Source organism: Crinia signifera, chromosome 7 (genome assembly GCF_055691185.1).
Source record: "Crinia signifera chromosome 7, ASM5569118v1, whole genome shotgun sequence".
Classification (NCBI taxonomy): Eukaryota; Metazoa; Chordata; class Amphibia; order Anura; family Myobatrachidae; genus Crinia; species Crinia signifera.
In genome coordinates, this window is record NC_139223.1 from 28454526 (window position 1) to 28475289 (window position 20764).

General features: G+C 45.8%; 1 protein-coding gene across 1 annotated transcript in view; it reads left to right on the top strand.

Annotated features, from left to right (window-relative positions):
• Window positions 1–20764, top strand: part of PPL (periplakin) — an 82862-nt gene that overhangs the window by 37223 nt on the left and 24875 nt on the right. Inside the window, exons 2-4 of the mRNA XM_083152704.1 lie at window positions 6257–6356; window positions 10656–10810; window positions 15728–15851. Of these exons, the coding sequence (XP_083008830.1) occupies window positions 6257–6356; window positions 10656–10810; window positions 15728–15851 (379 nt within the window). The remainder of the gene's footprint in view (window positions 1–6256; window positions 6357–10655; window positions 10811–15727; window positions 15852–20764) is intronic.

Below are 20764 nucleotides of genomic sequence, written 5' to 3' on the forward strand. Positions count from 1 at the left end.
AATTCTTGATTCCCTTTCTCCAGTAAGAATATCATTTTTATAAAACAGATATTGTGTCATTATGGATCCACAAACGCTCGTTATCCCATCTTCAGTTTTGCCTTTAATCTGAAATGATTTGCAGTTGGGTGTTTGCATTCTCTGGTTTCAGCGTCACACCCACGCTGTGTCTGACTCCTTCTGTAAACAGCCCCCCCCCCGGCAGCCTTCTATCATCTAACAAGCTGTACTCAATGAGCTTTATCTGCTTCTCCTCCCATTGTAATAGCAGAGCACGGGAATATCTGTCAATGCAATGATGTATTTAAGCACATGGCAGAAAATTCAGTAAATACTACAGCGAATAGGTTTCACGTAAAAGATCCAAAAATCACAGAAGGTGCCAGGAGCCATGCTGACAAGTTTCCTGAAGTAACGTCTTATCGTTTGCACTTGTAATACTCTAAAAGAGCATAGACACGGTGAGATATGCACTATTTTTCTCTTCGATTTTGCTTATTAGAAACAAAATTGAATAGACAATTGAATGGGCATCAAATGGTTTTTTCTACATTCGATGCAGATTCGATTTCAATACGCGCTCCCGTGTAGTGTCAAGACTATATAGTGGAAATCTAATAATAGATAATGCAAATCTAATGTGTTCACTGCAGCATTCCATTAGATTTGGTCCATCTCCTGCCTGAAGCCATCTAATAACAAATCTAATGGAAAATCAAATAGAAAATAGTGGAAATCGAAAAGGAGTAGACAAAACTTTATAGCAGGTCGAATAGTCCTATGTCCATAGGCAGAACTCTGGGAGGCAATGGAGTCACCTGCCGCCGGGCTCCTGCTCCCAAAGGGGCACCTCTCCTGGAAGTTTAAATCAGTTATGTAAAAACCAGCAATATAGTTTCTGTGGCTGAGATCTGAAATTTATATATATGTTCTATCTATCTATCTATCTATCTATCTATCTATCTATCTATATTCTGAACAGAAATATATATATATATTTTATATAAGGTTATATAGGGTTCTGTGTGTATATGTGTGTGTGTGTGTGTGTGTGTGTGTGTGTCAGGGACGTGCAGTCAGGGTAGGCAGGGGAGGCAGTGCTTCCCCTGTCATTTTGTTTTAAAATAATACAAAGAATATACCTATGACACATATTCTGTGTCATAAGTATTTTCTTTATATTATTTTACTGGTTTTAATTATTTAACCTATTAACCTACTTTGGGAGGCACCGATAAGCGTGCCTCCCAAACTAGGTTAAATAATGTGTGGGAGGCACCGATAAGCGTGCCTCCCACACAGAACTGCAAGGGTATGAAGCGGGGAGCGGGGCTTGGGGCAGGGCTAAGCAGTGGGCTAAAAAAGACCATTAAAAATAACACTAAAAGCGGCACTTCTAGAAGTGCCTAATTGACAGGGGCTGCTGTGATTGGACAGCAGATCTGACAGTGCCGCGTTTGCTCCCTTCTCCCCTGCTCCCCCCATGCTGTAACCTGTACGGCTCCCTAGTCCCGGGTTCCCTGCCTGTGTGATTGCTGCTCCCCTCTTCCCTGCCCAGTGAGTACAATTTTTTTCTTTTTTTTTTGGGGGGGGGGGGGGGGGGGGGGAGTCAAACGGGCGGGGATGGAAGTGGCAGCAGGGGATAGTTGCTGGCTGCTGTGTGCGCCGTTGTTGGCTGCCAGGTGTGTGGGGGCGTCAGCGGGCGGGGACGGAGGTTTGCGGCAGGGGACGGATGCTGGCTGCTGCTGGAGGATGCAGCGGGTGTCGGCGGTGGCAGCCAGGGGGGGGGGGGTTGCGGTGCGGTGGTGGCTGTGACAGTGCCTCTCCGTTCACAGCCACCACCGCACGTCAGAAACTGGTGTGTGTGTGTAGAGGGGGTGGGGGGTCACCAATATATATATCTTCCTCTGGGCAACTGTAACGAACTTACGCCACTGGGACCATCTAATATCTACTAGAAATCGAATAGAAAACGGAATCACACAGTGTGTACGCACCTTTATAGAGCGTACACATGGTGAGATATGCACTATTTTTCTAATCGATTTTGCTTATAGAAGCAAAATCAAAAAGATAATCAAATCGGCTTTGAATGGTTTTACTACATTTGATGCCGATTCGATCCCAATGCGCGCTCCCGTGTAGTGTAAATTGAATATAAAAATAGTCTTGGCAGGCAAGACTACTGTATATAGGCCCTTATTCTGATTGAGTCAGATGGCTCCGAGTGCGGATGGATGGCCAATGGTTGGTGTTTGCGCATGTGCAGAGGCGTTCTGCACATGTGCAGAGGCCTCGCACGTCCGAACACGGCGTGAATTCCACACAGAAAAGGATCGTACGGACCCATCCGAGCAGGGGGTGGAGAGGGGGCGTGAAGGGCTGTTTGGGCTCATTACCATATGCATACGCCCCTGCGTTTCATTGGCGTTCCCATGGAAATGCTGGGCATACATATGGTAATTCGGCCGTGATGCACGTGTGAGGGGCGGACAGCTGATATAGCCGGATGCCAGCTGCCCGCCCATATCCCACATGGAAAAATGTCCGAGTGGTCTGGAGCACTTAGTGCTGCCTGACTACTCGGTCCATCATTCGATGGTCGGCGACCATGGGAGGATGGGGGAGGTTCCCACAGATGGAGGAGGTGGTCACATGAAACATCCACTCGCGGTCCGTGCGCTCGGCGTCTTACCGCATTCGGACGGTGTGAGCGATCCGTACGGTAGGCGGGGCTAAGAACACTCGGTTCCTGTTCGAATTACGCATCCGTCCGATTCAACTAGAATAAGGGCCATAATGAAGATTTGTACTATATAGTCAAATCGAATGCATTTTGCGTACCATTTGATTCGATCCCGAATCGTACCCACTATTATAATCTACAGCGAGGGCTCTTTGATGATGAGGAGGAATGCCGTGTAGTTCCACCCAGTGCCCTATTAACCCGCTCTGATGCCCAGTTCCATGTGTTAAAACTCCCTTTATCTACAGTGATTTCCCCATAAACATTCCTGGCCCATGAGTAAGAATCTCGCTCTGTTTCCTTGATCCGAGATCGGACATCTGTCAAATCCCTGAGTCTCGGCCAAGTCTATATAACCCGCCAAAGGTGAACAGTGGTCACCAGCCCAAAATCTCAGAACTGCTTTAAGGGGGTTATTCTGGCTGCCACCCATTCGCAAGGCAAATTCGTACGCTGGGCATATATACACAGTAACATCCATTTGCAGCCTGGTGGGATCCACCCCCATCAAATGATGTTGAAGTCTCACACATCTGTACGGTTGCCTCAGAGCAAGCTTACAGATGCTTGTCTGCTCGGGGGGAAGTGGGCGGGCAGCTGAAATCCGGTGATATCATCTGCCCGCCCCCTGCCTGTCCGTCATGCCTCATTAGCATGGGAACGCCCATGAAACGCTGGGCGTTCCCATATTTTACCTGCACTCTATTTTGTGTTATTTATTTACTGTAATGTTAAGTTTTGTCTCCCTGTACTGGTCCTTTGTACGGCCATTGGCCCTTATTCAGATCTGATCGCAGTACATATTTGTTCTCAAAATGGGCAAAACCATGTGCACTGCAGGTGGGGCAGATGTAACATGTGCAGAGAGAGTTAGATTTGTGTGAGTTATTTTGTTTCTGTGCAGGGTAAATACTGACTGCTTTTTACATTGCAATTTAGATTTCAGTTTCAGTACACCCCATCCAAATGTAACTCTCTCTGCACATGTTACATCTGCCCCACCTGCAGTGCTCATGGTTTTGCCCATTTTCAGAACACATTTGTACTGAGCTCAGATCTGAATAAGGGCCATTGTACGGTGATGTAAAACACTTGTGGCACCTTATCAATAAAATATAATAATAATAGGTGTTCTATTAAAGATGAAATGTTGCCTATAGCAACCAATCAGATTTTACTTTTTTTTTTATTTTCAATAAACTGACTCCCATCTTATACCAAAAAGCTGGGTCGCACCTGGGATTTTAGACCCGGCTCCAAGCTTCTCAAATAGAGGAACCACACCTGGCTTGTGACCCCTTTTCAGACTGGCCTCCTGACCTGGCATATTGGCAATGTCACCAGGGCCAGCGCCGGGAGAGATCAGCATCTGCACCGCTTATCCATTGCAGTGAACGGGTACCGAGTCGCATCAACCTGGGTTACCTGTTTACACTGCCCCACTACCCGGTCAGGACCTGGGTAGGATTCCCGGGAAAATGGACCCGGGTTTTTTTTTCAGTACCCCATTTACACCGACGCTGACCTGAGTCCAAGTCTGAGTTTTTGCATCAGTGTAAAATGGGTATTCCTAAATTCACCCCTGTATGACAGGGGCCCTTCAGATTTCAAGCGTTCCCTGAAAACTCACCTCTTCAGGCAAGCCTATCATATTTAAGTACCACACACATAACCCTCTGAGGCACTTATGTATTATATAGCTTCCCTTCTGGACCTACAAGCTATGCTATTACTGGTGCCTGTCCTTGTGCTTCCCTCCTATGCCCCTATAGATTGTAAGCTTGCAGCAGGGCCCTCCTACCTCCAAGTCTGTCTGTTGTTACCCGGTTTGTTTTATCACTGTCTACTATTGTAAAGCGCAACAGAATCTGCAAATAAATACAATTTCAGGTGCTGTTATAAAAACATAGGAGGTCGGAGATAAGACTGTAGCAAGGAAGAGGGATGTGTAGCATTCCACAGATACTGGTGTCAGCCAGGGTGTGATTTATAAGGTTGGGTGTAATTGCAGAATAGATTATTGTGAAGACTGAAGGAACAGGAGAAATTGGTCCAATTCATATGAGGCGCGAGGTGCGTAATGCCTCGGTCAGTCCCTTGGTCCTTTCAATCACCACGCCTACTTTTTTACAGTAGCACCACCCATTCCCAGAGACACCTCCAGGTATGCGGTCGGGGGGGGGGGGGGGGTCAGTAATATAGATGTACATGATGTTATAGTGTCCGTAGGTGCTGTAATTGGCTCCTGATACTGGTAGGGTTGGCATGGTTGCTCATCATGCCAGGCGGGTAAGCAGGACATTACAGGATCCGTGTAGGTCACGTGGCTCCCACACACGCTGGAGACAATATTCCTCTGTGTAGGAGGATAAGGAGCGAGAATAGAAAGGGTGGAATTCAATTATTAATTCCACATCCCCTAATTAACTTATTTCTTGCAGTCAGGGACATCAGCATCATTTACTTGTTAACCTCTGCTGTGCCAGCCTGGCAGTAGTCATCCCTTCAGATCGTAAGCTCTTGGGGCCAGTCACCCACACACAGTCTTGGCAAAGCTTCTGTAAATGAGACTGGCATCCGGGGTATAGGTTGACAGTGTCTAATTCGACAGTGAATAGGACGACATTAAAAGGTCAACATGCACTACATCAACATAGTCAAAAGGTTGACACAAGTAAAAGGTCGACCAGGTTTTTGTCGACACATTGAAAGGTTGACATGACTTTTTCGCAATTTTTATCTTTGTGCTTTTTCACGTGGACTATGATCGGGAACGGTAAAAGTGTGTCGGTAGTGGAGTAAGGCAAGGGGCCCGAAGCATGGCGAGCTACACTAATTGGGGGTCCATGTCGACAGGTGTTAATGTTAACACCCTAAAGATGGTAAAACTAATGTCGAACTTTTCGTGTCGCTGTCGACCTTTTCCAGGTCGCCCTTTTGTCAGTGTCGACAGTGCCAATGTCGATCTTTCGGTGTCAACCCTTTGATCCACACGCCATGAGTGTGCAGCTTGCAGGGCGGTAACTAGATGCCGGCTGCCACTCTTGCAGCTGATTCGCTGGATCTGGAGCTTTCCCCCAGATGACACGGGGATGAGTAAAAGCTCAGTAACAGCTTGGGTAGCGCATGGTGCGATACAGGGATGACATAAATAATAAATAGGGCCCTGTTCTCCTGGGAAGGCCTGAGGACGCAGAGTCCTGTGTAGCAGGTAAACATCTCATTGTGCAGAACTGGGCTGGGACACAGGCACGTTGCTCCAGCCTGATCCCTTGGCTTTGCAACATGCATAGTTTGGAAAGTAATACAAAAGGCCGGGTGAGTCACCAGCTAATGAGCTGGCAGCGTGCCCTGTCCATGCTCTCCCTTGGCACACAGCTGTGTAGTGGAGCGCAGCCGGCCCAGGGGTGGGAACCCAGAGGGGTGGGCGAGAGCTGGAAGCCCCGGCTGCTGAGCGAGGACTATGTTGTGCCTGTCTGATATCAGCTCTCCCTCTTTCTCTCCTTACAGGGTCTCCACTAAGGAACTGTCCGAGATCATCGAACGGCTCCAGAAAAATGCCGACGAGGTCGAACGGAATGTGGTGGACGTCGATTCTAAGCTGCAGAAGGTACCTGGGCACCCTAGGACACATTGGGGAGGACGACAGGGGGGAGGTGGCACCTAGATCCCTGTAATAAGGGACACGGGGATTTGTTTTTCTATATGAGAGACAGAACTTCTGCACAGTTACCTGTATACCATGTGCAGCAAACACCCCCAGGTGACATGTCCTCGTTATGTCACCTGCTCTCCATCAGCCGCACACCCTGCTTCACTGTATAGGGTAGATGGAATGAGCAATGGAGAGAGAAAAAGTACCAGCCAATTAGATCCTACCTGCCAAGTTACAGGCTAACAGCTAGGAGTTCATTGGTTGATAGTTTATCTCTCTCCGACATATCTTTCTGCACCTTATCACTCTCCAAGCCCCTATATATGACCCAGACTTTTGGGGTGAATCATAACCATTGATGACTCCCAGTGACAGGTAATGACTTATATTCTAACCTTAGGGGCAGATTTACCAACGATTGGAGAGAGATAAAGTACCAACCAATCAGCTCCTGCAATGTTTCAAACACAGCCTGTAACATGGCAAATAGGAGCTGACTGGCTGGTACTTTATCTCTCTCTCCCCAGGATTGGCTAAATCTCTCCCCTAATTGTGAATGTTTTAGCAGAGACTACGGGTGCGGATTCCGATATCTGTCGCCTAACACACAATGCAGCTTCCCGGCCGTGGTAGGCTTAAGGTGTGCACACGCTATACGATATATCATTAGCAATATGCATGAGAAGGATATCGTTACCGATATATCGTGAATATCATCTAGTGTCTATCGTTACCGATGAGCGTTCCCGTGGGTGACGGAGACTAAAGAAGTAGTAAGAAAGGAGACTTCTGGATATGAGATGTGAGACCAATCAGCAAATGTCTATATAGGTCGACATGCATCGGGTCGACACGGCTTACGTTGACACATGACATTTTTCGACATGGCTAAGGTGGACAGGTTTGGAAGGTTGACACAAGCATTAGGATGACAATGGATCACGTCGACCTATTGACTGTCGAGCTTATCATTGTTGGTCTAATGCTTGTATTGGCCTACCAACCCTGTCGACTTATTTCAGGTGTCGACCTTCAGTGGTTGACACAATAACCCTCACAGAGATCCTTTATCCTGTAACAGGAATATATTGTGTAATTACGATATAACAGGTAACAGGTTGGGAGAAGGGCTCGTACACTGACTGTATATGCACCTGATGGGAATGACATGTACCACTCAAAATATTATACTAGAAAAGATCGTTCATGGCTGTATGCTCAATACTTACTGGTATATTTATATTGTTGTATGTGCAAATATTGTGACGGTTTGTAAGAAAGAATTAAATGAAAAATAATTTTGACGCCCTAGAACAGTGGTAGCCAACTCCAGTCCTGGAGAGCTACTAACAGTTCACATTTTCCAGCTCACCTCACAGGTGCACAGGTGCACTCATTACTGACTGACACATTTTAAAAGATCCACAAGTGGAGCTAATGACCTCACTTGTAATTTTGTGAGGAAATCTGGAAAACATTAACTGTTGGTAGCTCTCGAGGACTGGAGGTGGCTGCCCCAGCCCTAGAACATGCAGTTAACATGTATGACCACACAAGAATATAGCCATTCGTAGTCTGGTTGGAATGTGTGGGTCTGACAGGGCACCAAGGACCATATACAGGGTCAGCTTCACCATCACATCGCATTTATCACCTCATTATATGTTAATCAGGATTAGCTGCCTTTATGCACTGATCTGTGGTGCAGTTTGCAGCCAGTTCGGTCTAAAATTGCCAAACTGTATGTGAAAATGTCCGTCACCTTAGTACAGACATTGTATTGCTCCACTGACCTCAGATTTATAGTTAAACCTAATAAGCGGTCTATGTTGAAAGGTATAATTGCAACTGTTAGATATATACGTATGACAACATAGTGGTGGAACTGCCATGGGTACAGTAACTGGTCCACCACTACCCCACCCCTCTTTCCTCCTTCAAGATCCCTGAATTCCCCAATGTTTAACTGTATATGGAAAAATGCAGCCACTAATGTGAAATGCGTGGTTAGAACTGGGGGACAAGGTGCTAAAATTAACCCCTTCCCGACACATGACGTATATATACGTCATGTGTCGGTTGCGGGGGAATCAAGCCAGCTCACGGAGTGAGCTGGCTTGAAAGAGAGCAGGTAATGGCTGTATATTACAGCCAGGCACCTGCTCTCACGGCCACGAGCGGCGAGTTCGCCGATCGTGGCCGTTTAACCCTTTAAGCACCGCGGGCAAAGCGCCCGCAGTGCTTAAATAGCTGATCGGAGGGGGGGCGCCCCCCTCCGGCGCCGATCGCGGCCCCCCGCGGCGAGATCGGAGGGTGCCGATCGGTTGCCATGGTAGCCAGGGGTCTAATGTAGACCCCTGTGCTGGTCGTGTCAGCATTCCTATTACATCCTGCCTGAGGCAGGATGTAATAGGAAGTGCTGAAAATCACTATGTTCAGCCATAGAGCTCTATGGCTGAACCTAGTACAGGCGATCGCGCCCCCTAGTGGTCAAGTACACTAGGGGGCCTTGTAGAAAAAGTAAAAAAAAAAAAAAAATAAAGTTTAAAAAAAAAAAAAAATATTAAAAGTTCAAATCACCCCCCTTTCCCCATTTCACAAATAAAAATAAATAAAAAATAAAAAAATAAACATATTTGGTATCGCCGCGTTCCTAAAAGTCCGATCTATTAAAATATAACATTAGTTATCCCGCACGGTTAAAGGCGTAAACGGAAAATAATTCCCAACGCCAAAACTACGTTTTTTGGTCGCATCGCCTACCCAAAAAAAAATAACTAAAAGAGATCAGAAAGTCGCCCATATCCCATAATGGTATTAATTAAAAAGTACACTTCAGCCCGCAAAAAATGAGCCCTCACCCAGGTTCGTAGGTGGAAAAATAAAAAAGTTATAAGCCGCAGAACATGGCGACGCGACGCAAATTAGAAAAACCGTAAAAGTTGCTATTTTTTTTTTTAGTGGTAAAACATAACGAAAACTATATAAGTTTGGTATCACCAGAATCGTAACGACCCATAGAATAAAGATAACCCATCATTTTAAACGAACTATGAACTCCAAAAAAAGCGTAACCAGCGCAAAATTGTGGAATGGCGTTTTTTTTTTTTTTTACCCCACATTGAATTATTTCCTGATTCCCCAGAATATTATACGGTATAGTAAATTGTACCATTACAAAGTACAACTTGTCCCGCAAAAAAAAAGCCCTCATGTGTCTATATAGCCGGAAAATTAAAAAAGTTACGCTTATTTGAACGCAAGGAGAAAAAAAAAAAAAAATTAACAAAAAAGGCAATGTCGGGAAGGGGTTAATGTTTACAATTTTAAAATGTGTTTTATAAGAAATATATATGAACATTCCCCCTACTGTAAACTATTAAGCATCCACGATGACCCCAGAGTAACTATTAGTAGCCTTTAGTTAATTAGCATATTACGCATCATAGGCAATGTATAATCGCTGGATTAAAACCTATATATCTCATATACTATATCTCTGTATAAAAATGATCTTATATTTAGCTTGATGAACTCCCTTTCGGGAAAATGAGGTTTGTGAAGTCAGGTCTGGCAAGATCCATATAGGAATCATAACATCTTGCTCCTCCCACATTATATGATCAGCATCATCACAATCCGCGTACTGCAATGTGGTGAGGCGAAATGCGTTGTCATCTTTTATACCCACCATATCTAATTCCGGAGTGGCATTACTTGAAATCATATGCAATATTCTCTGGGGGGAATCTATTAACCACAGGCTCTGCCACAAAGGTAAAACCTCTGTGTTTCACACTCCAGAGCTATACACTTAAAGGGCCTTGTACTTGCAGTAATAGTTTCTTAAAGCATTACACCGCAGGGACTGCTTTTTAATGCATACCATTCCTCGTAGCTCCTGTTACTGGGTGGAAAAGTCAACTACTGTGTCTTAATACGTACGGTTATCGCTGCTAATTGCATCAGCCATTGTGGGTAGAATCCCCCCTAATTGTATGCAGCATCATATACTGCATATAATATATATGATGAGATTGCAAGTCATTAAGATCATGAGATTGAAAATAATCAAAAAATTTTATTTTTATTTATGTATAATTAATATATAAGTTTCTATCAGACATTTTGCATATAAGGGTCCTGCCTTTATAGCAGCTGTGCATGTTATTACACTTAATTTTCCATGGTGGGCTTATGAGATGAAATGTGCCAGTATATAATATAACATGTTATTGACATTCTCTCACCTAGGATCTGGATAAGATTATCTCCTCCCAGCCTGTGATGCACAGAGACTCCACATCCCAAACCATGACAGAGTCCGAGAGGCTGATATCCGTGCTGGAGACCGACGCTCTCCTGGCCCGCCAACTTAATCACCCTCAGGGGGACATGATCCAAGAGGAGTGAGTGATTCAATGTTTTATTAACATACGTCATAGAATCATTACACTGATGTGACCTTATTATGGAGGGGGAGGAGCTTCAGTTGCTAAGCACTGAGCAGGCACAGTTGGAGTGACGGCTTAGCAGACTTGCTATGTAGACATACATTGTGTAGATTTGTGGGGCCTACCAACCCAACTGACTACATTTGCAGCATTTTGAGATACGAATGTGCAGGACATTATAATATAATGTATTAATCCCTAATCAGGCGGAGCTTCTGGCCACCATCACATAGTGTACGCAGATGCTAAAATAGAAATGTAAGTTTTAGGTATTCAGTAGGGAATTCTGACGCCAATGTGAAGCCGCTGGTTCCTAGCGAACAGATGGACTGGATTCTGAGGGATATGGGTTCACTCCACAACATGGCTGCCTCAGCTGTGATCAACAGACCACACGAACCATGAGACATACGATGTGAGCCGTGGCAGCAGCAAAAAGAGCAAGGTCGTAGGCTAGCAGATTCACTGTCCACATCAACATTTAGCCTTGTTTTGCTCACCACTGAGCCACGAAGCGTTGCCAGCGAGGGTACACTACGGGTACCATGTTCTGAACGTTGCTCCTCCCCCTGCCGTCGCGGTTCATATGGTTCATGTGGGCTAATTCCCTCTAAGGCTACATTTACTGAAGGGGATATAGACACAACCCTGCAGATATGTCCCATGACAGTAAAATCCCACTCATCCTCAGCAGGGCTGGATTACAGGCCACATGGGCCTGGGGATAAAATGGTGATGGGCCTATTGTGGGAAGCAGAGGGGGAGTGGCCAGTGCAGTGTGGGTGTGGCCAGTGCTGTGTGGGTGTACCCATTGATATGTCCAGTGCTAGGTGGGCATGTATACCTGCTACACTGTCAGTCACAAGGGGGTGAATTTACTAAGATAGGAGTTCTATTGAAGAAAGGATGTTGCTATGGGCAACCAATCAGTTTTTATCTATTATCTTCCAGAAGGTTCTGAATAAATCCAAAGTGGAAACTGATTGATTGCCCATAGCAACGTCCCATTTACAATATTACTCCCATCTTATTTATTTATTTATTTATTAACAGTTTCTTATATAGCTCAGCATATTCCGTTGCGCTTTACAATAGCAGACAGTGAAACAAAACAGGGTATTTACAGACAGTCAAAATGTAGGAGTTCCCTGCTCGCAAGCTTACAATCTATAGGGAAATAGGCATTGATACATAAGGATAGATACTGTATTCTTTATTGCATCGATTCCACCAGAACGCAAGGTTCTATGACTGGTTCTGGAATTTGATAAGCTTGCCTGAAGAGATGAGTCTTCAGGGAACGCTTATAGGTTTGGAGACTGGAGGAGAGTCTTATTGTGCTTGGGAGGGCATTCCACAGAGTGGGTGCAGCCCGAAGAAAGTCCTGCAGTCGGGAATGGGAGCGGGTAATGAGTGTGGATGAGAGACGCAGATCTTGGGAGGAGCGTAGAGGTCGTGTTGGATGATATTTTGAGATAAGAGAGGATATGTATGTTGGTGTAGTTTGGTTTATGGCTTTGTGTGTAAGTAAAAGAATTTTGTATTGAATACGGTAGAATACAGGTAACCAATGAAGTGACTGACAGAGTAGCTTTGCAGACGATGAACGTCTGGCTAGGAAGATTAGCCTTGCAGCTGCATTCATAATGGACTGTAGTGGTGAGAGTCTGTATTGGGGAAGGCCAATAAGGAGACTATTGCAATAATCAATGCGTGAGATGATGAGAGCATGGATTAGAGTTTTTGCAGTGTCTTGTGTAAGGTAAGGGCGAATTTTAAATATGTTTTTTAGGTGCATGTGGCATGATTTTGAGACAGATTGAATGTGGGGTACAAAGGAAAGTTCTGAGTCAAGGATAACACCTAGGCAGCGAGCTTGAGAGGTAGGAGTGATTGTCATCTTCTCAACAGCGATAGAGATATCAGGTTGGTAACTACTATTTATTGGCGGAAATATAATTAATTCTGTTTTTGAGATATTAAGTTTGAGGTGGCGAGATGACATCCAGGATGAAACAGCAGAAAGGCATTCAGAGACACGGCTCAATACAGATGGGGACAGGTCCGGGGAGGATAGGTAGAGCTGAGTATCATCCGCATACAGATGATACTGAAATCCAAAGGAGCTGATTAGTTTGCCAAGAGATGAGGTATAGATTGAGAAAAGCAAGGGACCTAAAACTGAACCCTGAGGTACTCCAACTGAAAGAGGTAGCGAAGAGGAGGTAGAATCAGAGAAACGAACACTAAAGGAGCGGTTAGAGAGGTAGGATGAGAACCAAGAGAGGGCTGTGTCTTTAAGACCTATGGATTGTAGTGTTTGTATGAGAAGTGTGTGGTCAACAGTGTCAAAAGCAGCAGAGAGATCTAGAAGAATTAGTAGTGAGTAGTGGCCTTTAGACTTAGCAGTGACCAGATCATTCACAACTTTAGTCAGTGCTGTCTCTTAGTAAATTTATCCCAAGGTCTCCCTAAATACATAAAAATAGAAAAATTGCATACATTTGTGATAGAAAAGCAATTGTAATATTTATGATGTATGGCCTACTGTGTGGTCTTCTAGGTAACGGTCATCATTATCATCATGCTGCCTGATGGGCCTATATGTATGTGTATGCCTGGAGTCCTCCCCATTATTAATCTGGTCCTGCATGGCTCTCTTAGGACTCAGATCACTCATCCATAGATCATTGTAATATTTCATGCGAAACGTATGTTTCCTTCCTGAACGTGCTAACCCCCTCCCTGCTGGCTGCGGGCAGTCTCCGGGTGTGTGATGGAGTCTGGTCTTCTGCTTGTTACCAGGTTTTATGAGGTTTATAGACGAGCTTTCACACTAATCTGTACTACAGAAATAGAGCGCGGTGTTACTTGATCTCCAGCAGGTGGTAACCCAGAACTGGCGTCAGTGACATTCCGGGATGGCCGGAGGGTCTCCGAGTGCTCAGCTCCTTTCATCAGCCGCATGCAGATTACTGCCTATATCACGGTGCATGTTATCAGTGTTTGGCAAGCCAACTAATGCTGCCCGCCAAGCAAGCGAATGCCCGCCCCCACCTGCCGCGCGTACATACTCGGTGCATTGTGTATGGATATTTTGCATAACCATCCATTCACAAGGGTGCGTAGGGGAGTGAACTAATTTTATGGTCGCTGAATTTTACCCTGTTCGCACATATAAGTCATTATTGACTGACCTATACTTGCGTCGTCTGGGTCTGAGAACGGGTCGGGTGGCTGACTTCAGCCGCCTACCCCTGGAAGCCATCAGCCCGCCCTCCCGCATTCGGACGCCCACAGTTTTCCTGGGCGCAGACACCGTTTTTGTGGATATGCCCAGGAAACGCTGTGATAGAAGTAAAGTGATTGCACTGCAGTGCTGCTGGGCATGTTCGCACTGCTAACCACGCCTATGGGAGTGGCCATTGCTGGGGAGGGATCTTACAGAGCCCTCTCCTGGTAATTTTCTGCAATGTGCAGCCCATAGGCTACAAAGACTAACGCTATCTGATGTTAGCGGTAACTGGCATTCCGGATCTTGGCCTATCGGACAGTCTAGCAGTCCTCATAGAATCCTATGGGGCTGCTTGTGCTCTTGCAAATGGTAAGATGTGCAGGTGTTTTCCAAGAGATAGCATGCAAATATTATTTAATAAACAGACCCTTAGGGAGGAATTCAATTAGCCGCAGTGTATTACTACAGGGTAATTAATCCCCCAGGGTTATCCAGTTAGTGCGGAAGCCATCAGTTGGAGGATAACACGTGCCTTGACTGCACTAACACATAATCTGTGAACGTTTAATTGGATCTGTGCATTAACAAGGGGATCGGGAGAAGACGGGAGTCTAATTAAATAGCTCTAGGCATTAAAGCCGGAGGCTGCCTCCCAATTCTGCCCGCAGTAATTTACCACGGGTAATTGAATCCCCCGCTTAATGTTATATTTATATTTTTCTAATAAAAGTAAGGAAGCTGCCAAAGATCAACGTTAGTTTTTCACGTTTTTTGTGTGTCAATATGTACATTCGATCAAGTGGGCTTGTCGTGCTTTGAGCCAGGTGCCTCGCTTCTTTATCGCTGTGCCCGCCACACCTTACAGTTTCCAGTCTTCATCCACGTGTGTGGAACTGTAGGATAAAGTCAAAGGGCGGGATGTATTAATATACATAGCCGCCCTTCACCTGACAGCCGCCGCGATGCTGCCGCATATGTACTAACATATGCGGCTAGCATCGGGTTGCGGTGACGGAGACCCCCGAGATGCCTGTGAAGTGGTCTGCGGGGGTCTCCGTCACATCCCGGCGGCTGGCAGTGTCCCCCTGCGTCTCCTCCTCCCCCCTGCAGCCGGATGTCCTCCCAGCTGTGACACCTGCTGGGGGAGGAGGAGATCAAAGGAGGACGGGAGGGGGCGCACGGACGGCGGGCGGCGATAGAAGCCCATAGGCTTCTATAGGGTATCGACACCCAGAGGGTGGTGATACCCTGCTCAGCGGAGATGTGTATGCAATATAAGGATATTTGACGGAGATGTGTATGCAATATAAGGATATTTGAAGTCACCCAGGAGTTCTGCGCACAGACCTATACTGTTATACTTGGCATTTGGTGCCAATAGTGTGACCACGACAACAATATATCTCACACAGAGGCTTAGATCAGTACTCACATCACTCATATATTATACGGTGTATCTCATTACCATCATAGTACGTTATTGATATAAACAGCTATATACTGTAGAAGTCAGAATCTTATTGACTTGTTATACTGTTGATCAATGGTGACCATTTAAAAAAGAAAAAAAAAAAATGTCAGGAAGCCACAAAGCACTATACTGCCCCCTTGTGACCGTCATGTTTCTTTGTCTGCAGCATCCGGCAACTGAAAGAGCGTATACTAAACCAACGCGCCAAGCACGATCAGATTTACAATCAGAAGATTCCCACACTGGATGCTCCAAAAGTCAACTGGAACAAAGTCATCGATGACAAGATGGTACCAAATGATTAGCTATTATTAGTTACACTGTAGTAGGAAATTGGGCACATTACAGGATGTACTGCAGTCAGACACATTACAGCATTTACAATATTTAGTAGGAGTGATTGTCAGGAGGCATTATAAGGTGTACCGTAGGTGTGAACCTGAGGATGTAATAGGTGATGTGTAATACTCTGTAGGCGTGACTCTAAGGAGAGATAGCAAGGTGTATGATTGAAAGTAGCAGTGACTTAACCAATGGAATGGTTTTACTGGTATAGCTGTACTCACTGTTGTATACACTGACAGATGGCATGGAGCATGAGGGGTGGGGTGTCATACAACTCACCAGCCAGTGTAGTCACTAGTTTTCACTGGAGTTAAGTGGAAGACAATCTCCCATTGTTAAACTCTCACACAGGGCCTTATTCTGGTTGAGTCGGTCCGTTCCGCATTCTTTCGGACTGCGACTTTTAGCTACCTGCGCATGTGCAACGCAGTGTCTTCGCACTCGTTCTCAGCAATACCATCTACAAATGTCCACTGAACTCCCTCGGGAAATATGGGTGTAATATGGGCGTCTTGTGGGCGTGTATAAGGGCGCGGTTTCAAAGTGGGGGAAACTGGGCGTAAACGCGGGAGTGTACGAACAGTGGTAGGCATGCATTCGGACCGGACACCGAGCGCAAGCGAACCAACACGGCAGAAATCTTCGGTGACAACAAGCAGCTTTCACTTCTCGGAGGGCAATGGTTCATGCACTAGGCATTCGGATCGCCCAATTAGTAATCCCGCACCTTAAACACTCGCAGCTGAGCACAATACAATCCAGTCCTCTGGTCATTAGTGATTAATCAAACACTTTTCACAGGTTCAATTGGAACCACTGAGTCATTGCTGGCTAAATGTGGCAATACAAAATAGTTGAATATATGCTGCAAACACATTTACTTTATTGTTGGTATCTGGCCCACATTTACACTGCACTCAATGGACATAACTGTGTTACCCAAATCTATATGCAAATCTGCCCATTACATTAATGTGAAACAGCACACACGTTTGCATAAATTTAGTTTTAATAAATAATAATGTGAAATTAAAAATTTTTTAAACACCATGTTATTTTGCACATGGGAACATATGTGAAAAAAAACATACAATGTGAAATAAATTTAAAACATATCCACAGCAGAATCATTAGGAACACACCAGGTGGTGTTGCTCTTCCCCTTCTGGCAGCAGGGCGTGCTGATGGTGGATTAGCAGCAGAAGCAACAGACAATAGGGCCCTATTGGTGGAGATTGGTGGAGATTAGCTCCGCCACAAGGTCATTATGGCGGAGGAGGAGGTCATTTTGGCGCACCAACAGGTCATTTTGCCGAACAGCTTGCTCAGCTATAACCTGCTGGCTGCCAGCTATTGCCTGTTGCACTGGCGTAACTATAGCACCGCAGCCCCCGCCACCGCGGGGGGGGGGGGCGCTGTGCATATGGGGGCGCCGGGGGCTGCGGTGCTATAGTTACACCTCCCCCCAATCCCCCGCAGGCTTACCTATTTCGCTGGTCCCGGCGGCTCCGTTCTTCTGCTGAGGACCACCACAAAATGGCCGCCCCCATATAGCACACAGTTCTCTGAAACTGTCTGCTGTATGGGGGCGGCCATTTTGTGGTGGTCCTCAGCAGAAGAACGGAGCCACCGGGACCGGCGCGAAAGGTAAGGCTGTGGGGGATTGGGGGGGTTTGAATGGGCGGCGGGGGGGCGCCCAAAACGTAGCTACGCCGCTGGCCTGTTGACTGGCAGCTATTGCCTTTTGAGTGTCAACAATAGCTTTCATGACCTCCTTGGTCCAAGTCTGCCGCTCTGCTGCTGCCTCTCCCTGCTGCATTATGGAATTCAGCAGCTGCGTCCACCCTCCAACATCCTGTATGGCTGTTTGAGCCTGCTGCACCGGTGGCCTTGATGTGGCCTCTTCTTGTTGGGTCTCAGTGTCGCATGTTGGACATGGATCTTCCTCTGAAATAGAAATGTTAAATTAAAACACATTCAAGGAAACGTAACAGTATTTTGTTATGTCAGGCTAACAATTTACCTTGAAGTTCAGCCACGAATACATCCACTGGGGCCTCGCTATCCATATTGCTAACTCCCCGGATCTCCTCTATCGCCACACAGTCTTGGGCCAACTGTTCCAGGGAGGAGAGCACTAGATGTCTGGGCATGCTGCCAGCCCCAGTGGTCTGGCTGTGCGTCCACCGTGCGGTTAATTTTTTTTTAAGGTTACTTTTGAAATCATGCCACCTGCAACCAAAAATTTAAATTTATTACATATTATAACACCTGATGAGATTTTTTTTATGCATTGTTATATGCTAGTGATTCTGTTTGATGCGTCATTCAACATAACTGCCATTATTTCAAAACGAAAAATGTGGAGATGTTTTACATGCCCAATGTTGATATTCTTCAACATTCACAGTCACCATCTTATCACCTTATTATTTTATAATTATTGCTATAAATTGGGCCAGTTAGGATGGTGTAATGGTTAGCATTACTGCAGCAGTGAGGCCATGGGTTCAATACCCAGCATGGCCCTAATTGTGCGGAGTTTGTATATTATATTATTAAGAAATAAATAAATAAATAATTAGGTAATTGTGGGGACAACACAACAAACTTTCTAGCTACACTTGCTTGCTAATTGTCACCTTGCATTTTGGCCCTCATTGATAATTTGACTGCTTTTTTAAAGGAATCTACACAGAAATCACATTTTCAACCTCATATAAATGTGTGTGCTAGCACATGTACATGTATTTGTTATATGTACACCTAACTGTGTTGTACACATTACAACTTGCCTTTTCTTCACCCGATCAGCTTTGCGGACTTGTCGTGCAACCGCATTAATCTCCGCTGTTATGTCGTCCCAAATCTTCTCCTTCATTGTGGGTGTCAACCTTTGTGTGTTAACTCAATCCAATCTCGTGCGCGGGGTACCAGTATTTGCAGTTCCTCCTCTTGGAATGCTTTGTTCTTTTTGGACAATTCCCCTGTTGTCCTCTTCCGGCCACGCTTACCAGTTGATGAGCTTGAAGTGCTGGCCTGGCTTCTCTCTTGGGAAGCCACCTGCTGTGTTCCCGATGATTCTGCTGAAGCTGAAGATGGTCCTGCCTTTCTTAGGGAAACATTGGGCCTCCGTGTCACATTGGCCGTAATGGATCGTTCCAGCAAGTAGTGGCAGTACTTGCTGGGATATCCCAGCCTGCTTTCTGCAGAATCCTGAGGCGTTTGATGTCAGCCATGTTTAGGCACAAGGGGCACTTCATGGTCATGTCTTTTGCACAAGAGACCCTTCACAGGAGCCAGCAGGCATTCCATCAAATTGCTGTCTTCCCTAATGTGATAGGAGCTGTGGATGGGACCCATGTACCATTCGTGCCTCCATCACGCAGTGAGAAGATCTATAGGAACCGAAAAATGGTGATATGTGGACCATCCATGGAAATTCTGGCCTTCAACTCAAAGTTTCCAGGAAGTGCCCATGACTCTCATGTTATCCGACAAACCGGATTTAGCAAAGACTCCAAGAGCTTGAAGGCCGTGATGCGTGGGTTCTGGGTGACTCCAGTTACCCATGTATGCCCTGGCTGCTTACACCGTAAAGCTCCCCAACACCGGGTCCACAGGAGGCATACAATGGGGCGCATGTTGCCACAAGGCAAGTGGTGGAGCGCACAATTGGCCTATTAAAGGGTCGCTTTCGTGTGCTCCACCGCACTGGTGGTGTCTTGCAGTACTCCCCAGAAATGGTGTCGAGGATTGTGGCAGTATGTTGCTATTGGCACAATATCACTGTGCGGCGTAATGTCCCTTTTGATGAGTGGGAGATAACATCTGAGCCGCAAGAGGGTGCCCTGCCCCCATCCCGCACCCCGGAAAACATCAGGGGATACCACGCGCGGGACTCTGTGGTTACATGTTTTTTCAGGTATACGTTTGAATGTTGCTAAGACCACCCACTATTTAGATGTTTTTAGATAATAAAAACAACTAAAGTGACAAATGTCTAATAAATGTGGTTTCACAAGGTCACGATAGGCACCATGGCCTATATTAGAAAAAAGCAATTGCACTGTGTTTAATGTTTGTAGTGTCTTTTTTTGGGTGACCAATGTTGATGGTAAAATGTATACCTTGTACAGATATGTTAAATTTTATAATTTTGTTCTATATTTTAGTTGATGTTTTCATCCATGTTAGGTGAGTATTTTGAATTTCATAATTTTTGGGCCCTGTCAGATTTTTATGTGTTGGTAATGGGTTTATTAATGCAAATATTAATTGTTTTTATAAAAGTATTGGTACTTGTGTACTAGCACGGCGCCCACGATATTAGGTCGCACAACATATAATCGCATCGCATCGCATGCCATCGCATGGCATACACCCGATGCACTGCGATGCGATGAGATTTTAAATTGTATAAGCCCCCTATACGATGTTTAATTGTATAAGCTCCCTAATGGGGGCTTACAATGTTAAATGCACCCCCACGCCACCCCCACTATGAACGCCAACCCGAAGCGTGGCGAGCACATCGAGCCTGCGAGAGGCGGCGGTACGCGTCCTACGACCTTTTCATACCCCCACTATCCACTTCGGCATGGAGTTGATTTTATATAGTGTGGCGAGCGCAGCGAGCCACCGAGCCTGAAGCATGGCGAGCGCACGCGTATTACTTTACATGTATTCAGCGTCCGCTCGCCACGCTTCGGGCTCGGTGGCTCGCTGCGCTCGCCTCACTATATAAAATCAACTCCACGCCGACGTGGATAGTGGGGGTATGAAAAGGTCGTAGGATGCGTACTGCCGCCCCTCGCGGGCTCGCTGCACTAGCCACGCTTCGGGTTGGCGTTTATAG